The sequence below is a fragment of the Taurulus bubalis genome (assembly GCF_910589615.1).
Source record: "Taurulus bubalis genome assembly, chromosome: 3".
Lineage (NCBI taxonomy): Eukaryota > Metazoa > Chordata > Actinopteri > Perciformes > Cottidae > Taurulus > Taurulus bubalis.
The window spans coordinates 13023106-13046561 of record NC_136591.1 but is presented as its reverse complement, the minus strand read 5'-3'; the positions used below and the strand labels follow the sequence as shown (position 1 = coordinate 13046561).

Below are 23456 nucleotides of genomic sequence, written 5' to 3'. Positions count from 1 at the left end.
TCGAGTATGTACAAGAGTTTTGAGATAGGAACGCATCAAAACTTGGAAGCCAGTCCATACAGGCAAACAAATCCAACAAGGCCGATTCTAGATAGCACAGATGTGAGGCTCACAGTCACCGGGGCGAACTGACAACGAGTGTGTGGAAAAGGGCCGGTCACAAACTGCAGGCCTGATGAAGAGATTGGGAACAGGTGTGCAGATGAGAGGGGACGTCATGTGACCAGGACTGGCAAGAGAGTCTGAGGACATCTAGTGGACGGTCCGAGGATGGCAGGTCTGGGGAGTGAGCAGGAGCCGGAGACCGGGACAGAGAGCCAGGACGGGCAAAACCACCAACCCACTAGAAAGTCTCTGACCTCCCTCTAACGTCTCAGATAGTTGAAGTGGTTCGTCATCTTCCACCAGAAACTGGGAGGATCTTAGGGTTAGGACAACGACTATATTAAGCTCTCTGTGTTGCCAGCTCTGCGAAAGTAATTCAAACACACCCGATTTTAGACTTTTATCATTTCCCTTCCGGTTTTTAATACTAGTGAATCTCTTGTTGTTGTTATCGGTTTGTCTGTCTTGTATCTCTCTCTGTGCCTTATGAAGGAGTTGTTTTACAATCATATGCAGTCATTTACTCATTAAATATCATGACCACCCAGATGAATAAAGTTCTACACAATAGAGCGAGGAGTCACTTGGTAGCAGTAGTAAGTCATTCCCCGTAGCTTCCCAACCTCCTGCACCCCAACATCTGCTGCCATCACCCCGGGCTCCTGTGCCTCAGTCTCTAGCCACAGCAGCCTGGCGTCAGGGTCTTCATCAGAGAACTGGAGCAGAGATCCTGAGCTCCGCAACACCTTCAAACACTGCTGCAGCACCAGACCGGCCTTCCGTTGCCCTTCCTTAGACCTCAACAAGGCATCTGTGGTGCCCTTATCAACGATAAGGTCCACGCTGCGACAGCCATAGCGCTTGTGGAGCTGTGTGCAGTCCAGCTCTACGAACTCCAGCTGAGACGAAGGACTGTGAGGTTGAAGGGCTTTGGCTTGGACTTGTTCCTGCATTAGTCGCACGGCTATGGGGGAAATGTCTGCACAAGTGACCCGGACCGGGAGAGGAGAGTGTCTGTAAATACAGGGCCCTAAAGCAGAAATGCCACAGCCCATATCCAGGACTTGGAGCAGACCATCGGGGTGGGGCTTGGTCTGCAAGAGGGGCATAATGAAGTCCCGGACTGCATCGAAGCCAAAGAACCACTCAAAGTTTTTAAAGGTGGCTGTCCTGCTGCTGTTCTCAGTGTAGAAGCGGTCCCAGGTTGCTTTCTTATCCATGTTTTCAATCAGTTCAGCTGAAACACAGATGGGATTGTGTCACAAAAGTTAGGAAGTGAACATCAGTAAAAAACACATACAACTTATCTTATAGCCTCCATGCTTCTGTCATTATTTGAGGGACTTTATGCTAAAAATGTATTTAATAAGTCAAATGAATATGTTATTTAAAAAAAAAAATATATATATATATATATATATATATATATTCTTATAACACACATGATTTAAGATCTTGTTTTGGGTCCTTAGAAGACTTAACTGTTCAAGTTTGTCAAATGATTCACATTGCCAGTTCATGAGGTAACGTTAACCAGAGCTACAAACCAATACAGCCCGCATTAAATGCTCCCTTTGTGAAGACTATAATGATGCTTGTAATGTGTTGTATTAGACTGCACTAGTTTAGCCACTTCATTGCACACCTTTAAAGAGCTACTTTAAAGGGACTCTCTTGAATTAATTTGTAGCCAACACATCAGTGACAATTAACCAAGACAACACACACACACCTGAGACTCAATTTAAGTCAAATGAGGACTTTAGGATGAGGATATTAGCTATTCAACTGACCATAACGTTACTCATATATAACCTCTATAACATTATAGCTAGCGGTTAGCTCGTTGACTCAGAGCTTTGCCATGTGTTACTTACTGTCACAATACCGATACAGAAACATTCAGTCAATGCAGCCTTCTAAAATGATGGATAAAACCTTTTTGTTTGAACCGACCTGTCAGAGAGGAGTGACGCCGCACTGCACACGCTGCAGCTATTCTCCCAGCGGACGAAGTCAGCGACTTAGTAAGCGGAGACATTTTCCCTCAGCGACTTTGCCTGTCCTCAGTCTTGTCCAACGAGAGACCTCTCACTCTGCCCACATTTCTCGGTCGCAAAAGCAGCAGCGAGAATCGGCGCCCGCGAAACCGGGAACGAGAAAGCGTCTGCTGTTGGAGTAGAAGACCATCTTTGAACAGGGTTACGCAAGCAGCTGTGACGCGTCCTGCGCATGTGTACATCCAGGTGTAAACAAAGTGAACGCACATAACTGTTAACTCCTGTAGTAATGTCAGTAAACAATGTACTCCATTGCTGTATAATGCATACACTGAAACTATGCCTTCCATTGAATATATGCGCAATGTGAATAAGTAACCAAAACAGTTGTTTAGGTGGAATTCGTGCCAGCACACTATCACTGTTGAGATATAAAACGTCAAAGATCGATGGGGTTTATTGCATTTTGCTTAACAATGTCATTGCTTTATTCATTTAATTCAGCAAAAGGAAATCTCCTTTTACACTGCTTCTTAAAAAAAGGGATTAATAGATCCCTTTTTTACATACAACCCTAAATTAAATCTGACCGCTCAGGGGAAGAAAAAAAAAAAGACAAGAAATAAGATGTAAATCCCTTTAATAAAACTCAATGAAACGAAGTGTAACAAAGGAAAAGAATCCAACATAAAGCAAGTAGATAACATTTACAACCACACAAAAAAAAAAACCTGTACAACTCTAAATGCCTGGAGTCACTTCTATTTTTTCCAAAGATTTTTTTTATTAACCATTTTGTGATGACTGAGGGTAGACTTGGAAGTTTGAGGCGAGAGGGGTAAGGGAGGCTTGTAATGTGTTTTTATCTTTTTCAAATACACGTGTAGTCTCATACACAGATGTACGCTTCATCAACGTGCCTGCTGAAGTTTTTTGTTTTTTTTAACCCACTGCTGTATCGTACAGCAGGAGGAGAATGAGGTGGGCTGTGGTTATGAGTGTTATTTGTACAAGATGTCGTAATGGCCAGGTCTATAGAGGAGGAAAATGCGTGGGTCACCGCCTTCAGGGAAAACGTGGTGATTGACTGTTCCTCCCTCTCCTCTATCCATGTACTCCACCAGGATGGATACGTCTAGGGCCTGGGCTAAGGCGATGATGTGAATGTGATCACTTTCTTTAGACATGGGCTCCACCTCCTTGAAAAAGAAAGAAAGAAAAAACATTAAGTGTCATTAAGTATTCACAGAACTTCAATATTGATCGATATTGAACATTGCAATCATATACTTTACATTGTAATTCACAACACAAAGCGTCATATGCTGTGGAACACATTGATAGTGACAACTTTCCAAGGGGGTGACCATCTTTTCTATTAATAACGCTTTCACACCAACTGGCAAAAGAGGAAAATGGTTATGAGACCCAATTATGTTTCTCGGGAACTAGAAGTTCATTTTAAGTTCAAATTTGAAAACTTAAAAAAAACACACCTGCTGACAGAACTCCTTGACAGAGCGTCCTCCCTCAATGAAGTGCTGAAAGAAGCCATACTCTCGCTGCAGGTAGCCTGAGGTGAGCAGCCGCAGGTACACGACCACGTAGTCCGACATGTTTTGTTCGTTGAAGGAGTTCAGCAGCTCCTGCAGGCTCGGCTGTTTCTCACACAATTCGATCAGGTCCATGAACTTGGAGGAAAGACATTCACATAATTTAGATTGATATGTACGTGTCCCATCTAGCCAAATCCCTGTCCAACTGGTCAAATCTAGTCTGCCTGTGTGCTCCAGCAGACCAAATGCATCATGTACTTTCGCAAGTGACCATTCAGATTTGGCAAGGCGACGAGCAGATTACAGTGAACAGCATCACACACCTAATTCAACAAGATGCAAAATACACTGTGCGTACTTTGATAAGGGCTATGCGATTTACCCGGACGCCTCAAAGGTCTGCCCACTGCTCCCTAACCAGGGATGGGTCAAATGCAGAGAAGAATTTCCCCAAGGGGATTAATAAAGTGCATGTTTCTTTTTTCTTTTCTTTCTTCTTATTTAACATGATCATTTATGGCCTTTCAGTGGAATTGTATCGTGATGAAGTCATACCGTGACACACTTTTGTCATCTAAACTGATAATAACAAGCACATATAAACTAAGATTGAGCAGGATATCAAAAATGACACTTGCTATGCTTATGGAAACACCGTAGCATAGTTAAATCAACCTATTATCTTAATCCGATTACTCTATATTTTCATGTAAACAGTCAGTGTAAAGCTGGAAATACGTATTTCTCATTTTTCTATTGCTGAAATAGAGTTGAAACTGCAGAGTTTACGTTCTCATAATCATACATTCTCAAATTAAAATGAGAACATCCTCATAACTTTGTATCTGTCACACAGGAGCATACCAAAAAAAACATGCTGTACCATGATATATATTGCTATCGAGATATGAAATTACATATACCATGATAGAGGATTTTGTAAAACTTTTCCACTTGTGATCAGAAAGTCATTTTTGAAAGCTACTTAAAAAAATAAAATTACAAAAATTCTCATGCTACTTCAGTTTTTAAATAAAAAGTCTGCAGTTTTTAATAAACAATGAATGTAATTTTTCTTGCACAAGAAACTTACAGTGTTGTGAAAGTCTTCAATGGTAAACTCAGTGAAGCCTTCGTTAACCAGGTCCATTTTACTTTTAGTTGCAACTGCTTTGAACCTGTAGAGATAAATTCAATAATCCTGAGATTATGGCCACCATAGCGTTTGCTAGATTTTAAGTATCACGGAGAACAGTGAAGACAGGACAAACCGACAAAGATCACTGTGCGCACACATATTTTTTCACCCATAACAGACAACAAAACACCTAGTTGTTTGGTGACTGGCACATAACTGGCACTGTGATAGATTTGTATACAACTATTTAAAAAAACATTTGTATATATATGTAAATTACTGCAGTCAAGGGAAGACAAAACAGACTTTAAATGGGCCAAAATGAAGTGTGAGACGCCGATAGCTACAATAGCACAAACTGCAACCACTGCGACACCCACTTCTGAAGTTCTTTGCTGTCATCTAGCAGCGACTCGAGATGTGCGAAGCCAAACGCTCTGTAGAAACAGTTCCCATCTGGTCGTGTCTTGCGAATGTACGAGTATTTTTTGTGTAGGTCCTGCAGCAAAAGGAGAAAAGAATGATAAAAAAAAATTGAATACATAGACTGTATTTGAGTATGCAAGCAACGTACCGTTTTATTTTGTTGCTCTGGATAAACAGACCCCCTGCACTGTGGATGAAATGCACCCTGAGGTGGGTGCAGTAACCGAAGACCAGGTGGTGCGGATTGACTGACCTTGATCTTGAGCTGATAAACCGTGTCATCCGCAGCGTACTCCCTCTGCAGCACCGTCAGGGCCTGTCTGTCCGACACTAAGGGGCTACTGTTGGCGATCTAGATACCCACACAAAAAAATCATTATCGGGGCATGCACGATAAGAAACTTCACCCGTGGGCGCATCCTTCTTGACCCAAGCTATTCTTGTAGTCTAAATAAAGGTGACAAAAAGGACCCCAAAAAAGCTACGCATTTATACATACAATACAGAACTTCCATTTAGGATGTATTATGTTTGTTTTATAAAATAGCATTGTTTATTCATAGGCCACAGCTGTGCAGAATAGTATCATAGTTGTCTGAACAGGTCAAGGTCATTAGTTACTGGGCAGTTTTTAAAGGCTGAAACCAAAATGAGATATGGATATGGATATATATGGATATGGATATATATGGATATGGATATATATATATATTGCATTTTCCATGGTGTTGACAGCGGCACAGCAAGAGTGCAGCTGTATCCACTCATAAGCAGAATTTTCTGAATGTTTAACGGAGAAAAACTGAAAAATAACTTTTCTGCTACTCAATAAAAAAGGGATATCTCACCTCCTGCTGAATTCTGTCCTGTTGAGCAATTATGGCCTCATCATATGCGAGGCAATTCACTCCTGAAGCATAGCACAATGGAAAAGTAGTCAGGTTTAGATTGCAATAGTGTTGAAATGAAATAAGACCGGTGAGGCTGATTTACAATACAGCAAATGCAGTAGCAAATAGCAGAGCAGTACACTATTAAATAAGGACATTCACCCATGTGTAAACAATACAGCTGGATTACCCATGACATCATCAATGCACCTGCAACACATTTTTAAAATAAATAATCTAGAACAAGCCTTAATTTAACAGCATTAGCTTCAACGGTGGCAGAGAGAGAGAGTTCGTGCTTTCAGTGACACTTTATCACAGTGTGTAAAATCCTGTACATTAATGTATTTATGTTTATTCCTCTGATCATTTCTTGACATTAAAGAGAGACCGTACAACACTCGCGTAAACAACACAAATAATCAGACGGGTGGCGTTGAGCATTAAACACGTCATTTAATGAAGACAATAACAAAGCATGCGCGAAGAAAACTACAATTTTTTTCATCGCGTGCTGTCATTACACGCCACCACGGGCGCGTTCAGCCACAGTCAGCAGTTAACATGAAAATAACTTAATCCACAACACCAGCTAGCGTCAATCAGCTCAACTCGGCTAGCTCGACCTGTGCGTAAACAAAACACATTCCCCTCACGACGAATGTGGTGGTTTTACCTCCCAACAAGAGGGGGCTCCTACATTTAATATTAAACGTATAGTTTGAACATGTCCTTGTGTAAAAAACTCCGGGACTGTCACGTACAGTGGCCTCGTCTGTAACTAAACAACCGTTTTCTCTTTGTGTAGCAGTGGCAGCGGGCTAACGTTAGCAAACGGTTTTAGCTAACGTTAGCCCGCTAGCCCTGGCCTGTCTCCCCCTCGCCGCTGCCTGGTTCCAGAGGGCAGCGGCCGGGCGGGCCCTCGTGGGTTCTCGGGCTCCGAACCCAATAGCTGTTAGCCGGACAGTTAATGTCGGAAGTGTTTCTCTCACCCTCCACCTCTCCCTGTGATGATTCCTGCTGCTGCTCCTCCGCCATCTTAGCTAACGAGATCTGTTTCCTCCTTCTGCATGACCTCATTCGTTACAGACTTCCGGGCGAGTCTTATTTATGTATCTTGTGTTTGTGTGATTTTTTTAATTGTTTATAACACTGGTACACCCTTTCATGCCATGGGCCCTTTGAACGGAATGGGGTTTAAACAAAACTATAAGCACAGTCTTGTTTAGTCTGTATGCTGTTCTTCCATTGTGATCAAACTGAAGCAGCCCATAATATAAAAAAAAGTTTTATCATTGATCTAATGCTGTGAGAAACATCCAAACACTACCTCATAGGACAGAAGGCCAGGGCTGGATCACCAGCACCTCAAAGTGGACAACTGCCCCCAAGGCTCCCAGACCCCTAGGGGCCACACTGTGTTTACTTTGTTGTGAATTGGTTCATGTTAATGTGAGTTCAGTGTACAAACATTTGTTTGGTTCGGGTTTGCCTAGCAAAACTAAAATTATAACAGACATTTGGTGTCTTCATACATTATTACTAACTATGCTCTTGCCTTGTATTGCTCTGTGTCAAAATCCAGGTTAAATCCCTTTTTAGTTTTTAGTAGATGTTATGCGTACATGGTGTCTTGCCTTGATTTAATTTGTACCACAGGCTAACTCAAACTTAATGCATAAAAGCATAATGTAACAGGACACATGGACCACGCATCCAGAGTTTGAAGAACGGTTAATCCCTTCATGTGGCCCCCCAGGGCACCTTAACCCCTGCAAAAAAATCAACAGGAGTCTCAACAGACAATTCGCTGGCAAGCCAGAATACATTTCAGTGTAGTCTTTCCTATATAGATGATCCAGAAAATAGTTTTAGTTAACATCAAAGTTTTACAAAAACCATGCACATTTATTTCCAACCCATCAATACAAACTGATACCCATACAAAGACCTTAAAAGAAATGAAAAAGTAACCAGGAAGATAATTTTCCCAAATCACAGTGGAATGCAGAGTCTTTCATAGTTCTGTCGTTTGGCATGAGGCTCGTTCAGGTACCTGCACTTTCCAGCAGTAAACATCAGGGGGCGCTGTCTACAGCGACAACGACCCACATTAACACAAAACACCACTTATCTGTTGCTCTTACCTGTTGGGTGCCAGTAAGTCTTATGGTGCATTGCCTTTGCCAAAAACTCATATTTGTGTTGTATTTACAGAAGGCAACATGAATCAAAACATGTAATACATGTGTGGAGAACAAAATAATACTTCATATTTGCCAAAAAAAAGCAAAAGTGATCATTTTTCCATATTTTCCCTATGGCACTATGGTTCCCATAGCGGGGCTGTAACAGAACCCAACACTGATGTATATAAAACGTATCCACTATTATTAATCTCCAGATGAATAATACATGTCTGGTTTTGACACAATACTAAAAATCTGTACCGGTTTATGTCAAATTCTCCTTGGAAAGGCATCGTCTTGTCTTGAATGTTGAAAAACATCCTGCCGGCAGAAGAAACGTACAGATACAGGAGGCTGTGTCCACATTTGTGGCAGCCTTTGTTTGTCTCTGGTCTCTAGTGTTAATATCCAGATGTATTCACAAAAGTAGAACACGCAATCAGTAAAAAAAGAATTAAAGCTAAATTTAAATATACATTACAAACATGTGGTAGCTTTTTCCAGCTTTCATCCACTGTGTGTGTGTGTGTGTGTGTGTGTGTGTGTGTGTGTGTGTGTGTGTGTGTGTGTGTGTGTGTGTGTGTGTGTGTGTGTGTGTGTGTGTGTGTGTGTGTGTGTGCATAAACGGAGGAACACAACATATATACCCACCTGTATTTATTTAGTGTGTGTGCATGTTAAAAATGCCATTCTCACATAGGAGACGGAACAGGGTATATTAATTATGTATCTGCTCTATGTGTATGCTTTACTATTTACTGTATTGATGATTTGGGTTTAGAAAAAATATAAAACACTTTAAGAAATCCTTTGTATATTTGTACAGATTTACAGATTGCCAAATCACTACATGTATAGGATACATTAGTCGTGTTTTGTCTGTATGAAGCCTTTATCTGATCCAAAATGTCTCAGTGCTTCAAATCAAAGTCACAAGACAATGCGGAGGTATGCGTGTTGCAGGTGTGGCTTGACAGGAACTACCCCACGGTTTGGATCAGATCCCAAACCGTGTTGTGTAAGGGAACTCGACACAGGCACAGTTACTGATACACTGAACTCCACGACAGCAGAAATCCTCCCTCCTTACAGAAGTGTTGCAATGTCCGTTGCTGATGTACCAATTTTCCCACAGAGTCCACCCCTTCTCCTGAATTTCTTGATTTCCTACTGTACATTTCGACAGCCCCCATAAAAAGGTGCATTCACCTGTTCGTTACAGAGCAACAGATTGCGAAAGACAAGCAAGGAATAGTGTCTGCGGTTAAACGCTGTAGTAGCTGCACTGGAAATATTGCGACATTGTTTTTGTTTGCGCCAGTCATCCTGAGGAATACAGAGTACACTGTTGATCACAGGACATCCGGCAGACATTTGACATTCAGAAATGTCCAGGAGATGCTTCAGAGTAGAGTTTTTCCATTTAAGATTTTATTCTATTGCACCATATTCCCACACAATAAAGAAGGTGCAGCATTGCAGTCAAGGTGCAGATTGTTCATACGTGACCACCAAACATTTCCTGTGTATCCGCATTCAAAGCACCTCCAAGACCGGAGCTGGCCAGTCTTGTCGCTTCACGGGTTATATTTTCCAGCTGCCCTCTAAACTATCTGGGCCTTGTGGATCAGGGAGGCATGTGGACCAACCCCAGTGGGGCTTGTCCTGCGTTTGGGTCTGAGTGTGCCATTAGTCTGCAGGTAGCGGGTACTGTGAGCCTCGGACACCTGGGAGCTGTTGGTCTCGCTGTCCTGGTCATCAGGATGCTCCTGACTGGCGGGACCCCCCAAACCTTCATCTACTTCATCCTCGTCATCTGTCACCTGTGGATAGTTGCAGCTCAGGGGAGGCTGCTGGTGATTCTTGGTGACGCTTCCTGGCCGTGAACCGCCATCTATTGGGATAATGGCGCTGCCGTTCAGCTGTCTTACAATCTCAGTGGACTGCACCATTGGGAAGGCTGATGGCGTGAGTGGAGGGTGGAAACGAGTTTCCTGCTGTGAAGACATGGAGTACACACACTATATAAATGCATCATCATTAGGGAAGCATGCAGAGGTAATAATGCATTCCACAATTTTTGCACCTGAATTACGCATGCAGAAAGACACACTTACCAAAGAAATAGCGCTGTTTCTCACATATGTCTCCACTCTGAGTCGGCTCTCCTCGTCTTTGTCCAGAGGCCTGTCTCTTCCTCTCCGCGTGTTGTTGTGCAGGACTGGCCTGCCCAGGTAGTCAAACGCTCCTCCTCCTCCCCGTCCACCAGAGAGAGTGGATCGGCTGTCCAAGCAGTTAGCCTGCTCCTGCCCGCGCGGGAAACATGGATCAGTATTCACTCATTCACTGCTTAGATGCACAGATTGTATTATTGTTAGCACCTGTATTTCACGTCAGGAGTCACGTCATACTGATATAATTTACTTCTCATGCTAATTAATCAATTATTGCAACAGTTCAACATTTTGGGATATGAACGTTCTTGGCGAGAGTTAGATGAGAAAAAGTATACCATTCTTGCATCTGTGTGCTGAACATAAAGCAACAGTTAGTCTGGAAACTGAATGCTAGCCTTGCTCTAATGGGGTAAGTAATAATAAGTAATAATCAGGGCAAGTGTACGGGACTTTTCAGAAATATTCTCTCTCTGAAAATTTGCTCGACTACAAAATAATTCAGAGCAAGATTATGTAACACTTATATTTCTGAATAATGTCCTAATAACTTCCAAGATGCCTCCTATAAAAAATCAGAATCATCTTAGGGAAAATAGATGTGTGTATTTATGATTCATTGGTAGCTTACATAAGGAGGCTCTTGGTATGAATGTTAGACACAAGACTGACTGTCATTGTTTTAGCAATGCAGCTACAGGTCTAAAATGTGTGTGTGAGAGGCTGCAGTAAAACATTGAACTGGAATAACCTTCTACAGAAGGCCATGGTCCCGCAGTGTAACATAACACCACAGACGGATATTATGGGAAATATCCTTCTTGCTTTTCTTTTTTTTTTTAAATTGAAAAGCCATACTCCAGAAACAAACGGCACATAAAAGTAGCTCAAAGGTGTTCAACAATATAATGTGTTGTCGTTTTTATCATCAATATCCAAAATGCACTGCATTCAGATTAGAAATGGTGACGCTCAGAATTTAGCCGTCTGGCCCCGGGCCCCAGTCCCCAGGCCCTGCATGCAGAGTGAGATTGATATGTAGACTAACCCCGAGGGAAGACATGCTGTTCCTTATGGTTCCCTCCACCCTCAAAGGGATGTTTTCCTCCGTCTGCAATGAAAAGAAATAGAGGGATAGATTAGATGTGTCACTGGGGGAAGAAAAAATGTCAAAACTTCCTCAGCAACTCACTTGTAGGCAAAGCAGTGACGGATGACAGACACGATATTATCATTTGACTGCCACAGTATTACGTATTCATCACAGCACAAATTCTAAATACGGATCCTCGAATGAACCGATGAGTGAAACATATGGGACCGGCAGCCTGAATCAGAACGTGCAAACACACAGGAGGAAACACGAGACGGTGCTGCAGTAGGACAGCATGCTCAGTGTGAAAAGAATAATTCAGTGTCGTACCGTTCCTCTGGCATCTGTGCTGACAGAGTTCACTCTCCTGAAAGAAGCTTGCCTGGAGAGAGTGCTTATTTCCTCCCTGTGAGAAACGAGAGACAGAGATCAAAGATATTTATAGGATTCACTGAATTGTTCTCTGTGTACGTTTCTATGTAGTTCATCCTGCATATTTTTTATTTAGTGTTTGTGCCTATTTCTTGCCGTTATTTCATGTCATCTAGCAACGGAATTTGACGCATTGTGCTCCTCTAATTGAACTTAATACTGTTGTAACTGTCAGATGTAATATGCTTAATAGCCCTGATTTGCTCCATTCTTAGTTGTTATCATTGGTTCAATTTTGCCTGCAGAGATCATTAAGGTTTAATCTTGTTTTATCTTAATTAAAATCATTTAAAAAAAAATCGACATACTTCCTCACAGTGAGCTCCCTCTCCAGCTTATTGTTCTTGCGTTTGTGATGACATGTGAGGGTGATGACGATGATGAGCATCACGATCAGCAGCCCCCCGGCCACGCCCCCCACGATGATCATCAGCATGTTTTCGATCAGGCCCTGCTTCTGAGAAGATTCTGTCAAAAGGTGAGTCGGTGGGGAAGTTGGCAGAATTAGATGGATGCACACATTTATTCCCAGAGTTAAGTCCGTATGTGGTGTTGACTTTGCTGTTGTCTACCTGCCACATCAATCTCCACCTCTGCCTTCCCTACGCCCACGTCATTCTTCGCCACACACTGGTAGGTGCCTCCATCTGACACGCTAAGGGGTCTCCCAAAAGCCAGTGTTCCGTTAGGGTGGGGGATGACACCTTCCGGCAACTCTCCACCCAATCTGCATTCAGAAACGAAACAAAGATTAACACTTGTGTCTCACTTGGGACAATTTTGTCTTTTGAATGTGTGTCTGTGTCAATACATATGGCATGCATTTTGAGTTGTGAGTTGTTGTTTTTTTCTCAAAATTTTGGAAGTTCACGCTTTAGCTCCTATATTAAAACACAGACACTTAGAACATATCCCCAATTTTGTTTATCCCACGGCCGTCACAGAATAAAAGCATGCCTTTTATTATATCAGACTTCTAATCTAGAGCCCTGGCTCTAGAAAAAACAACTAATTGATATGTAGAATTTAATTTAATTTAAGCAGTTTTAGGAAGGGTAGATTTGTATCCTCTCAGGTAACAAGTAGGACTCATCAACATATCCCAGACAGACGAGTCTGAAAACCCTCCCCCACTCCAAAATAAATGGGAAACGCTTAAATGCACAAAAACAAAATACATAACCCCGTCTTTTCTGAACCACTCTCTGCACAGAGTCGCTTATGGAGCTGACATTGCTGTCGGTGATGCAGTTTCCTTTGTTCAGCCTATGACTGCTCATGCTGACCACGCCACCGTTTCTGCTTTTTTATTCTTTTCTGATTCGTTTCTGTTACTCATGATTGATTAGTGAGCGAGGGTGGCATTTATTTATGTATTTATTTACATTATTATTTCGTTGTTTTATTATTTTTACCATGCTGCTTCAACAATGCCCGTTAATTGTTTGAAACCAGAGTGACTCATTCAAGAGGGTGTTGCCTCAGTGTTGTTGTTTTGAGGACATGACTCGACGTTAATCTCCGCCTATTAGCATTATCAGCCTGAATTGCCCCAGAAATACCGGCTGTATTTCCACTTCTATAGGATGCACTGAAGCATACCTACGTTTCCATTCACAGAGGCTTCACTAACTTCTACCACCAGCAGAGAAGAGGAACTATCTGTATCACATGACTCAGCTCCATGATAACACCTCACGCAAACCTACACATTACGCTTCCTCTTCTTCCTCCTCCTCTCTCTCTCCGCCCCCTGGCTCACCCCAACCATTCTGTAATCCTGCTCCCACTAGTTCGCCTCTGTCGTTGGGGCTGCTCATCCCTTTCGCTTTTTCTCCTCATCCCCCTCGAGCTCCCTCCTTCGTGCGAAACTCTCTCATCTGTCTGCTCTCGGCACAAGCTGCAACAGGACACTGTGACACCAGCTATTACTTCACCCCCCGCCTTTTATTGACAAAGCCAACAGGTTTGCCTACTGCAACAGCAGCACATTTGTATCTGTGCGTGTGTTCATGTGAAGGAGAGGTTGCCCATAACTTGGGATTTTGCGTGTGTGTGTGTGTACATGTATGTGTGTGCTCCTGTGACTAACAACAAGTAATGTGCACATCATCACCTGGAAAAATCAAATCCGAAGAAACCCCCGCTCAGCATTTTTTACTTTATTTAAATTTAACAGCGCCCCATCTGTGTGTGAGGAATTCTTCCCTTGGGGCCTAACTGTCACTTCTCATGATTCCATGGGAGACTTCCAGTCACTTTTTGTGGCTCATAATTTTCTCGCCAAACTCTACGCCACACCCTGAGAATCTCTCAACGCACCAAAAGGAAAGGCTCACAAATGACACAAGGTGACTCAAGCAGAAGAAGTCAGGCATCTGAGCCAAGCCCCCGTCTGGGTTTAAAGCCGGGCAGCGATGTGCCGCATTTTTACATGACACACGCAACATCTGAGCCTGTCAGTTTCCATCGAGGCAGCAGAATCAGGAGGTGACAATGCCAGGACTTGTTTGGTTAAGTCATGTGGAAAGAGTGGAGAACCATCTCCACTACACTGTCAAGTTATTTGAACCCAAAGTATAATCTGGGGAGGATCCATTAACAAGTAATGGATTCTGAATATGTGTTGTTGAAAGCACGGTTTCTCACACGTTTTGGGATGGGGGATCCCTTAAAAAGGAGAACATTTTCCATGGACTCCCTCTTAACCATTACACAGATTAAGCATACGCTTATAACTTTTGTACTATTGAAAGTATGTGTATTCTAAATGTTTTCAAGTTAAATGCTTCAGTCCTATTTCATGGTGAAAGCACATTTCAAGTTGAATCATGTCAAGATCAGATGAGATCATTCTTTATTAGTCCCACTAATGGGAGAACCCACAATGTTACATGCCTTTAAACGATCTTATTCAAATTGCATTTATAGCTTACATTATGAGTAATTGATCTGAAAAGCTTTGAGAAAATGAACAGTAGCGGTACTGGCACAGTCCTAATATATTCAGATATCTAAACCGAGGCTAAAGCTGACTTTCAGGAAGTGCAACCATTCAAAAATATTAAACTTATTGCAGTGTGTCACAATAAAATCCGAGTTTCTATTGGCCCACAGCTAACTTCGGTGGAGTAATGGACACAATATGCTTGTTTTATTGGTCTCCATCTCTAGTATGCTATTTGTAATTATACAGCAAATTTTTATAGTGTTTTGCAAAGTATTGAGTGCATTTTTTTATCTTCTTAAACATGTTGCATTACGGCTTTTTGATTATTTCAAATTGTGTGTTGTTTACATCCATGTCTACTTCTTGCCCGTCGTCGTCTCTGACTTTTCTGGGCGGGCTACATTCCCCGCACATTTCTGCTTCTGACTGTCAATCAATGGACTACTGTTAACAGATGGCAGGAAACCATCAGCAGGTATGTGTAGCATGGCACCAGCGAACAGAGACCCACTCATAAAAGCATTGCTCCATAGCGCTACCAGCGGTCTAGATATTCCACAGTATTCAAGTTGTTACTATGCAGATTTACTTTAGTCACATCCAGTTTCAGGGTTAGTTCTTTATTTTCCGTACAGTGTAATCAGCAAATTGCACACAAATATGTATCAGACAAATGCAACTCATGACTTGATATGAAACTGGCAAACTTCTCTGAGTTACTAATAAAAGATGAGTTAATTTCCCTAAACCGGTTATCACAGTTTACATTGCATGTCAATATTGCTTTAAATGACGTGCCTTTTGAGATAGACACGTTGTCTAGTCTGAAGCACGCAGTTACATTTAAGAAGAAATAATGAAAACACCCCAGTCACCTGGAGGCGTTTTTACTGCGTCTGGGATTGACTTTGGCTCACGAGGATGACCTGAGTGCACTGAACATCCCATATGTACCCTTGAATGGTGGAATTGCAGGAAAAATAATTGGTCTAATTACTGTCTTAAGTTACGAGAAAAGTAACAGTGACCAGACACATCAGAGTTAGTCACACACAAGTACCAGACAGCCAGAAAAGAGGGGCGGGTCCTACTGTACCTGATCCAGGTGAAACTCTGTGGTTTGGGGTTTCCTCCACTCACACACCTCAGGGCAGCATTCTCCAAACCCACGGCCCAGTCTTCATTGAAGCCAGACACCTCTGCATGGGGAGGGACTGGAAGAAAAAAAAAATGTTTTATCAGCTTGTTTCGCTGAGGAGAACCAAAGACCAGGAGCGAGTGTAGGGTCAAGCTTTTCAACTGCTGCCGTTGTATGAAGGACAACTTCCAATGAATGTATTATTTTACAAGTAAGCAAGGATATAGCAACAAAGCCAAAGTTCATGGTCATAGGGCCCTGACAAAATCCTGTAACCACACAATGGCCATATATTAGGGTTTTAAATTTTTCTCCTTCAACTATTTGCAATAAGGAATTTAATACGGTAAAGAAGTGCAAATTAAACTGAGGAGCAAAAAGTGATTATAAAGTCTCATCCTGCTTTGAAGTGAAAAACAGGAAGTAAAGCTGGAAGTGTTGAAACAGATGCTTGTTCTGTGCATGTTTGGAATGAATCATTGTTCTTCTTGACCAAGGGACCAATTCAATCCTTTTTATAAAGCAACCCTTCCTGTGTATATTTCTGATGAATACTCACAGTGCACCACCAGCTTGTTTGTGAGCCTGCGGGGCACCTTCATAGTCGGATGCCACACCAGACAGTCCAGCGTCTTGCCGTTCATGCTCCTCAGGGGGTGCAGGGAGTAGTGCGAGGAGACCGCCCCGTTGTCGGAGGAACGGTCGACGGCCTGGCCGTTCAGGTCGGTTTCCCAGGAGAGGCGGGGAGGCGGGCGGGCAACAGAGCGACAGGAAGCGGCCTGTCGGTAGGACTGTCCCTCCACCAGAATCACAGGGTCCAGGGAGGAGATAGGAACGGCTGGAAGGGGAAAGGTCACAATGTTTGATTAGAATGAAGATAATGATGATAAGTCGTGTTGAATGCACACATAGACTTAGAATGAACTGTAAACATATTTTCTCAATCGGTGTCTTACTAAGAGTGTGTATCCTACATGAACAGACACATCTTCCTCAAAATATAAAACTATTTGAGTAATTTCCCATGAGGGACCTCTATATTTGTGTTTTTTTCATTTGTTTAAGTGGGGGGGGGCTCAGTGTCAAGTATTTAACAGTGTTATATGAACAGTTAAATAATAACTTTATAACAATACAAATGTGAGTTTCTCTTTTTTCCTTTAAGTGTGTTAGTTGCTTCTTTAGTCATAAAAATGCTACAGAGAATAACATGACTTCTAATGTATTACATTATCAAGGCCAGGTTGAAAAACTGAAATGGCATGTACAAAATTAGCCCGAGACTGACGGTTAAAACGTGCACTGAACAATTATTACTGAGCATTGATTTACTTTATTATGACTTGCTTAATCAAGCCTTCCAGGATGCTTTGACACCCTGGAAATACATTTGGCAAGTGGACTACATATTTTAGTTCCCCTGGTCAAGTCCAAGAAAGAGATACAAACGTAGCATAATGAACCAATTAAACATAATGTGTGGTGTGGGATAATAATGTAGAAATGTTGGAACATGAGAACAATGTTTCTCTAAAATGCTAATCAGATTTAACATCCAATGAAATATTATCAGGGTTTTTAAAAATGAGTTCCTTATGAAATCCCATTATGTTTCCTAGGCTGGTGATTATTAGCTTATAAGGAGCGTGATGATCAACTTGTGTTTGAAAACCTACTGACAAACAAGGTGATAAGTAAGTATGCAATTATGTTATTTTATTATCAGGTCTGTAGTAAAACTCATTATCTCTTAAAATATATGAATCATGTTGTGCAAACATCACATTGGTTCCCCCTTTGACTGACAAGTCTTTTGCAACTATCAGTTTTCCTCCCTGGGCGACATATTGGCAGCCCTGCATCTTGACAAACTTGACTGAGTCTTTTCCTACTGTATGGCCATGAGGAAGAGACTCACTCCACACGATGAGTGACATCTTTCTGTCAAAGTTGCCGGAGGGGAAGGTGCTGATGCGGCAGAGGTATTTCCCCTCGTCAGAGACCTCTGTGCTCATGATGACCAGAGACGAGTCCATGGTGGGCTCGCTGCTTTTAAAGTGCACACGTTGAGACCACGTCCCAAACGCTGCAGAGAGGCAGAGGAGATGGAGAGAGGGACACAGTGTGAGAAAGGGAGAGAGTTATGAGTGGGAGGATCGGATGTGTCAAAGAAAATTAGGCCCAGCAAGTTCAAAGCGGACCTTCAGGGTTTCTTTTGTCACTTTCTGTTGCATACACATGACTGCACGCCTGCTTAAAAATACATTTACATTCTGGGTGTTTAGTTCAGGGTTTTATTTGGCAAGTATCACACTCACAATGGGTGTAAGTTTAAATTCCTAAATCGTTTAGATGGTTGTAAACTGCTAACCTTTAAGCTCTATTAGTTTTATGAGCAGTTGTGAACTGAAACTAACAAATCCACTCGCTGTAATGAGCATAGAAGAGCGAGTGCTATATAACAAAGATAGGGTAAGGTGACCAGTGTGAAGACTTTGAAGTTGAAGAAACTTTTTTGAGCATGCTGCAGAGAGAAGCGAGGCCAATGCACCAACTGACCTGTCTGTCCATTAGAATGGTGTGCAGTGATGATCTGCTCCTTGGTGGCATCGGGTTTCTCCTTATACCAGGTGACCTGCACCACCACAGTGTCACCAGTTGGCTGGTAGTGACATGGCAGGACGGTCTTCTCCTCTGCCAGGGAGAATATGGGATCTTTTAACGGGAGATCCACAAAGTCTCCCCATGTCGCTGTCACTAAAAGAAGAGCTGTAGGTAGGTAAGAAAATACATATGAGGAAGAGATCAATCTGAAATCAGTCGTTTGAGAGATCCTGAAATTGACCTGTTTCAATATGCAGGGAAGCTGAAGTCAACACCAAGTGCCCTTCAGCTCCACCGTGGTCCGGCGCAGCATCAAACCGGACGCGTATTTGTCCTCCTTTTTGCATACCTGCAAACTTGTCACTTTTCGTCGAAATTGCCATTTTGAAATTAAAATATGTGTGAACTTTCTGAGATTGGAGTGAGACACGGAAAAAAGCTGAGGTCGTGATCTTCGCAAATAGAACATCTTTGATGTGACGTGTCGAGTCTTGGCCAATCAGCGTTAAAATGTCTACAGCGGCCGTCTCTCATAATGCTTTCTTCTCTGCACTTGATGAGAAAACACACAACTGAAAGTTGAGGTCCTGCTCGCGGGACCGGTGAGTCCCGCAAGCACCGGGCGGTCAGCGCTCTGCTGCCCACCGAGAGCAGCCTGATCTCGGCAGCACTTTTTTAAATGATCCGCTGGCTCCGATTTCTCCGTAGCGGTTAAACATGAGATATAATTCTGTTTTGAGGATATAACGAGCAATCTTTATTAGTTTATTATTTATTCACAGTAACGTTACATCAGTTTGACAGAGGGAAAGGTTGAGATTCATAACTTAAGATTTTAATTTAACCTTTACTTTGAACTTCAGCAGTGTCTTTTTACTTTTGACCGAATTGATTGCAATTATATGTGTATCTATATGAATATATAAGTATATATATATAATACATTTAAAAAATACATATTAAATTATTGTTAATTACAATTAATAATTACATATTAATAATATATTACATATATAATATATATTACATATAATATATATAGATATACATATATATATTAAAAATAAAAAAATACAAAATAATTAATTGATAAAGCAGGGTATGCTCCAAGGAGATCAATTACATTAAAAAGGGCTCACATCGCCTCTTTTTACACTTAATAAAATCAAACTGCACCCCTTATATGCAATTATTCACAGCCTCACAAAATACCGCATAGTGTCCTCCTTTTTGGTGTTATGGATATGGTCACCCTATTTCCCACTGAAGAATGTGGTCTAGCCTTTATCTTTCCAGTTCAACCTACCTCAGCTGTGGAGAGTGAATAAAAAAAAAATGCACATACATTTTGGTTCAAGCTTCTTCTTTGTCAGTGAAGTTAATTAAAGGTTCTCTGCCACATCCAGAGCATAATTATAGCAGTAAACAACTATTAGCTCTGTCAAGATATAGTGTAGTAATGTCTAGCTAAGCAGAGAATGAAGTCGCCCTTCCTCTGTGTGTGTTGTTATTTGAGTTTCTCTGTGCTTTCATGACTTAGCCGGGCCGGCCGCTTGTGCCTTTTAGCGCATGTTAGTGCATGTTAGCATGATCCACTGGCTAGCTCATGGACGCTGCTCTGCACTGCACTCATACGGCGTTCACAGCTGATAACATCGTCATAGAAGCATAGCGCTGACCCTCCAATTTCCAAAACATGGTTGGCTCTGTGAGCACTGTTGCTTTTGTTTGTGCTGTTTGTACTGTTGGCCCCGTTAGCTTCTAGCCGCCGTCTCAGCTGTGTGAAGGCAATTGATGTGCTCAATATTTGAAATGCTGCTTGCTTTCTTGTTGCGTTTCAGATTAGAAGATGGATACCACTCTCATATCTGTCTGTTTAATAGGAAGCTGCATCAGCCAATTAGCTTATCTTAGCATTAAGGGCCTCCTCTCACTCTCACACATATTCAGACTGCAAGAATTTAAATTGAAGCCAAGAGAAGCACAGACGGGGTTCAGAGAGTCCACACAGAGTGAAGACAGACAAGAGGGAGGAGAGAGAAAACAAGTTGTCTGTCAGAAAAAGCACAAGGAAAGATATGTCGCTTAACTCGTTGTTCGTGATAAGCGTTCACAGCAAACTAACAGAGGTATACCTCAGTGTCTGGACAGAGTGAGCCTTTCAAGGCTCAGGAAACACACAACACACACTTCACACACACGTTTCACACTGCAACACTATAAACCACAAACACTAGCGTGCATCTCTATTTTTCTTTTTGCAATTTATCTCCCCCCCTCCTTCAGTTTGGCGTAGACTAACGACACTGAGTCAAATTATATCTTTTGCTGTCCTCCAGCAATCTCATAAAGTCACGAGATGCTGATTCCTGTAAAACCTGCATGGAATATGGTTTACAAGACATGACAAGAGTTTGTTTGCAACTCTTAGGGAGATATTCCTCTCGCTGCAGACATATAATTCTGTGTTGTGAAAGATCTGCTAATGCAAATGCATTACAAGCAATATAGTTATTGTGCAGACAGCAGTTCTAATTTGTTCGACTAATCACTTCCAGGGTCTGTTTTCACAGGTCTATATTTTCAGTTTCACGATCTACTTTTGAATGTATGCAAGTCACTATGCAGTTGCCAAAATGAGTGGCAGCATTGTTTGCATCATAATTGTTTGTTGGCCACAGAGCTTATTTCCTGCAGTAACTCGCAACCAACCAACTGTTGGTCGAGGGAACCAAGTCAGAAATCCTAAGTATTTGACGTATTGAAATTCTGACCTAAAGGTGGCGCTAGATAAGAAATTACAAGGATCGCTAAAGCACTTCATCAAGAGGGGGAAATTAATGTCTAAATGTTGCTGAGACACTGAAGGCCGCACATGTGAACTTCATGGTGACGTAAGAGAACAACTCAGGGAATCATCCAAATAATTAGGATTTATCCACTGGGTACCATGGCAAAAAAAGGGCAATTCATACAATGGTTGTCCGTCACACATTTGACTTTGTTGATCCCCGTGGAAACATGGTCAGACATTCCAAAACAGCCAACGCAACTTGTACCACGTTCACAGGTTTGGGTGTTTGCGTGTTTGGGTGTCTCACCCTCGGGAATTCTTACAGGAGTTGATTCCATATCTGATTTAGGAGAATCTGTTCGGATATGTCAGTGGGGATGTGATTCATGCATTTACCAGCAGACCAGATGAGTAGTGCAGACAGGTGTGTTTTTCCATGAATTTGCGTGGTGTGTTTGTCACCCTGAGGTTTAAGCCGTACTGCGTTACTAAAACAACACTCCGCGTATATCTGCTTTGATGTATGGGATTGAAAACTATCATTCTCTGACATTGTGTACGATTTTGCATTTTGGGCAGATTTGTATCAACCTCAACTATTAATAAGTTCATATGAGCTGATCCATGCATTCTAATACATTGAGTAATAATATTAAACAGTAGATAAACCTACTGCATTTACAACACACACACACACACACACACACACACACACACACACACACACACACACACACACACACACACACACACACACACACACACACACACACACACACACAATCTTACTAGAAGGGCCCACACACACACAGTTCCCTTGAATCAGGCAGGAGGGGAATTGATCAACAGCAACCTGTTTTTCCAGTAATATCAGTTTTCTTTAACAGCACTGCTCCTGCTAAGTCTATCATCAACACAAGCGGGTCCACTAACCAGAGTGTACAGAACTTAGCTTGTGAATATACATGAGACAATGGAGGACACCTTTCTATAGCAAGAAAACTAAAGGTCCCATCTTAAATACCTATCTTATTTCTTAATTTGTAATGGTCTTCTAAACATTACCATTCAGCCTGGTGCAAAAGTGTCATGAACAGGCCTATTATAGGGTATATAAGTATTATAGGGATATATATTAAACAGCCTACAATAAGGTCACTACACAATTGTTGTTGAGGACAGCTTGCATGCCATTGCCCTGAGGGAATCTCACATGTGACACCAGACAGGATAAAGACACAGACATGCTGTAAACTCTAAAATAATAACACTGTATTTCTGCATGATATCACTGCACGGAAAGCCTTCTTACCAAAGATCCAGAAGACACAGAGACACACAGACAGTCTGATCGGCAGAGGTGTCATTCTCCTCGGCAGTTACTGTTAACTGTGCACACGCTGGGACAATTTCAGCACTGAAACAACGCTCATCAGTCCAGGTAATGGTATCCGAAATGGCAGGCATGCATGAAGCACTGAGGCGGACTCATGCTTCCATCCTTGATCCCTTCCTGGGAAAATACTATGTTATGTTGTAGTTGTAAAAACTCAGTCCTTGTGGAAAGTGTACGTCCTCTGGGTTTGGTTGCGTGTTGTTTTGTCAAGCACATGCCATCATGTTTGCCCTTTAGAAAAAAGAAGGAGCAGCTTTACCTGTTTGTGATACACCTGTTTGAGCTTCCCTCCCTCTCTTTCTCTTTCTCTCTCTCTCTCTCTCTCTCTCTCTCTCTCTTTCTCTCTCTCTCTCTCTCTCTCTCTCTATCTCTCTCTCTCTCTCAGACACACACAGACCTACCCACAACCACACGCACGTACATGCACTTCAGAGCCAAAAGCCACCATTCCGGTTTGGTTGAGGCAACATGACAGTTATTTTCTCGTCTTTACATGCTCTGCTCAGAGGAGAGGCAGGTGAAAAGCAGACATTAGTAGCCAGTTAAAACTGTGTCCAAGTGACGCATGCTG

At 42.1% G+C, this 23456-nt stretch overlaps 3 protein-coding genes across 5 annotated transcripts; all 3 read right to left on the bottom strand.

The window, feature by feature from the left end:
* On the bottom strand, nucleotides 1-2146 carry cskmt (citrate synthase lysine methyltransferase; the record flags this gene model as incomplete). Its single annotated transcript, XM_079215512.1, has 2 exons — nucleotides 1-1342; nucleotides 2062-2146. The coding sequence occupies 2 exons, from the start codon at nucleotides 2144-2146 to the stop codon at nucleotides 666-668; spliced, it is 762 nt and encodes a 253-aa protein (XP_079071638.1). The 3' UTR covers nucleotides 1-665.
* A 582-nt stretch (nucleotides 2147-2728) lies between these two features.
* On the bottom strand, nucleotides 2729-7176 carry LOC306733863 (ubiquitin thioesterase OTUB1-like). 3 transcript variants are annotated; one of them, XM_079215172.1, is made up of 7 exons: nucleotides 7108-7176; nucleotides 6074-6135; nucleotides 5374-5577; nucleotides 5180-5298; nucleotides 4755-4839; nucleotides 3602-3796; nucleotides 2729-3304 (listed from the first exon to the last, which is right to left on the bottom strand). In XM_079215172.1, the coding sequence occupies exons 1-7, from the start codon at nucleotides 7151-7153 to the stop codon at nucleotides 3107-3109; spliced, it is 909 nt and encodes a 302-aa protein (XP_079071298.1). In that variant the 5' UTR covers nucleotides 7154-7176; the 3' UTR covers nucleotides 2729-3106. The 3 variants fall into 3 exon arrangements, with proteins under 3 accessions (XP_079071298.1, XP_079071299.1, XP_079071297.1); XM_079215173.1 differs by having other exon boundaries at nucleotides 5479-5577; XM_079215171.1 differs by having other exon boundaries at nucleotides 5180-5577.
* A 1642-nt stretch (nucleotides 7177-8818) lies between these two features.
* nectin4a (nectin cell adhesion molecule 4a) lies at nucleotides 8819-23190 on the bottom strand. Its single transcript, XM_079215373.1, has 11 exons — nucleotides 22802-23190; nucleotides 18651-18848; nucleotides 18010-18177; nucleotides 16651-16929; nucleotides 16050-16167; nucleotides 12576-12730; nucleotides 12312-12471; nucleotides 11902-11977; nucleotides 11527-11589; nucleotides 10422-10610; nucleotides 8819-10301 (listed from the first exon to the last, which is right to left on the bottom strand). The coding sequence occupies exons 1-11, from the start codon at nucleotides 22854-22856 to the stop codon at nucleotides 9909-9911; spliced, it is 1854 nt and encodes a 617-aa protein (XP_079071499.1). The 5' UTR covers nucleotides 22857-23190; the 3' UTR covers nucleotides 8819-9908.
* Between the last annotated feature and the right edge of the window lie 266 nt (nucleotides 23191-23456).

Bases quoted from the DNA above. Each gene is read 5' to 3' on its own strand.
- LOC306733863 (XM_079215171.1), bottom strand. From the start codon at position 7,153: ATGGCGGAGGAGCAGCAGCAGGAATCATCACAGGGAGAGGTGGAGG. The intron at 6,136-7,107 runs GTGAGAGAAACA...GCTATGCTTCAG, and splicing joins ATCACAGGGAGAGGTGGAGG to GAGTGAATTGCCTCGCATAT. The intron at 3,305-3,601 runs GTGTGTTTTTTT...TTCTTTTTCAAG, and splicing joins TCAAGGAGTTCTGTCAGCAG to GAGGTGGAGCCCATGTCTAA.
- nectin4a (XM_079215373.1), bottom strand. From the start codon at position 22,856: ATGACACCTCTGCCGATCAGACTGTCTGTGTGTCTCTGTGTCTTCTGG. The intron at 11,978-12,311 runs GTATGTCGATTT...CGTTTCTCACAG, and splicing joins AGGGAGCTCACTGTGAGGAA to GGAGGAAATAAGCACTCTCT. The intron at 11,590-11,901 runs GTACGACACTGA...TTTTCATTGCAG, and splicing joins GCACAGATGCCAGAGGAACG to ACGGAGGAAAACATCCCTTT.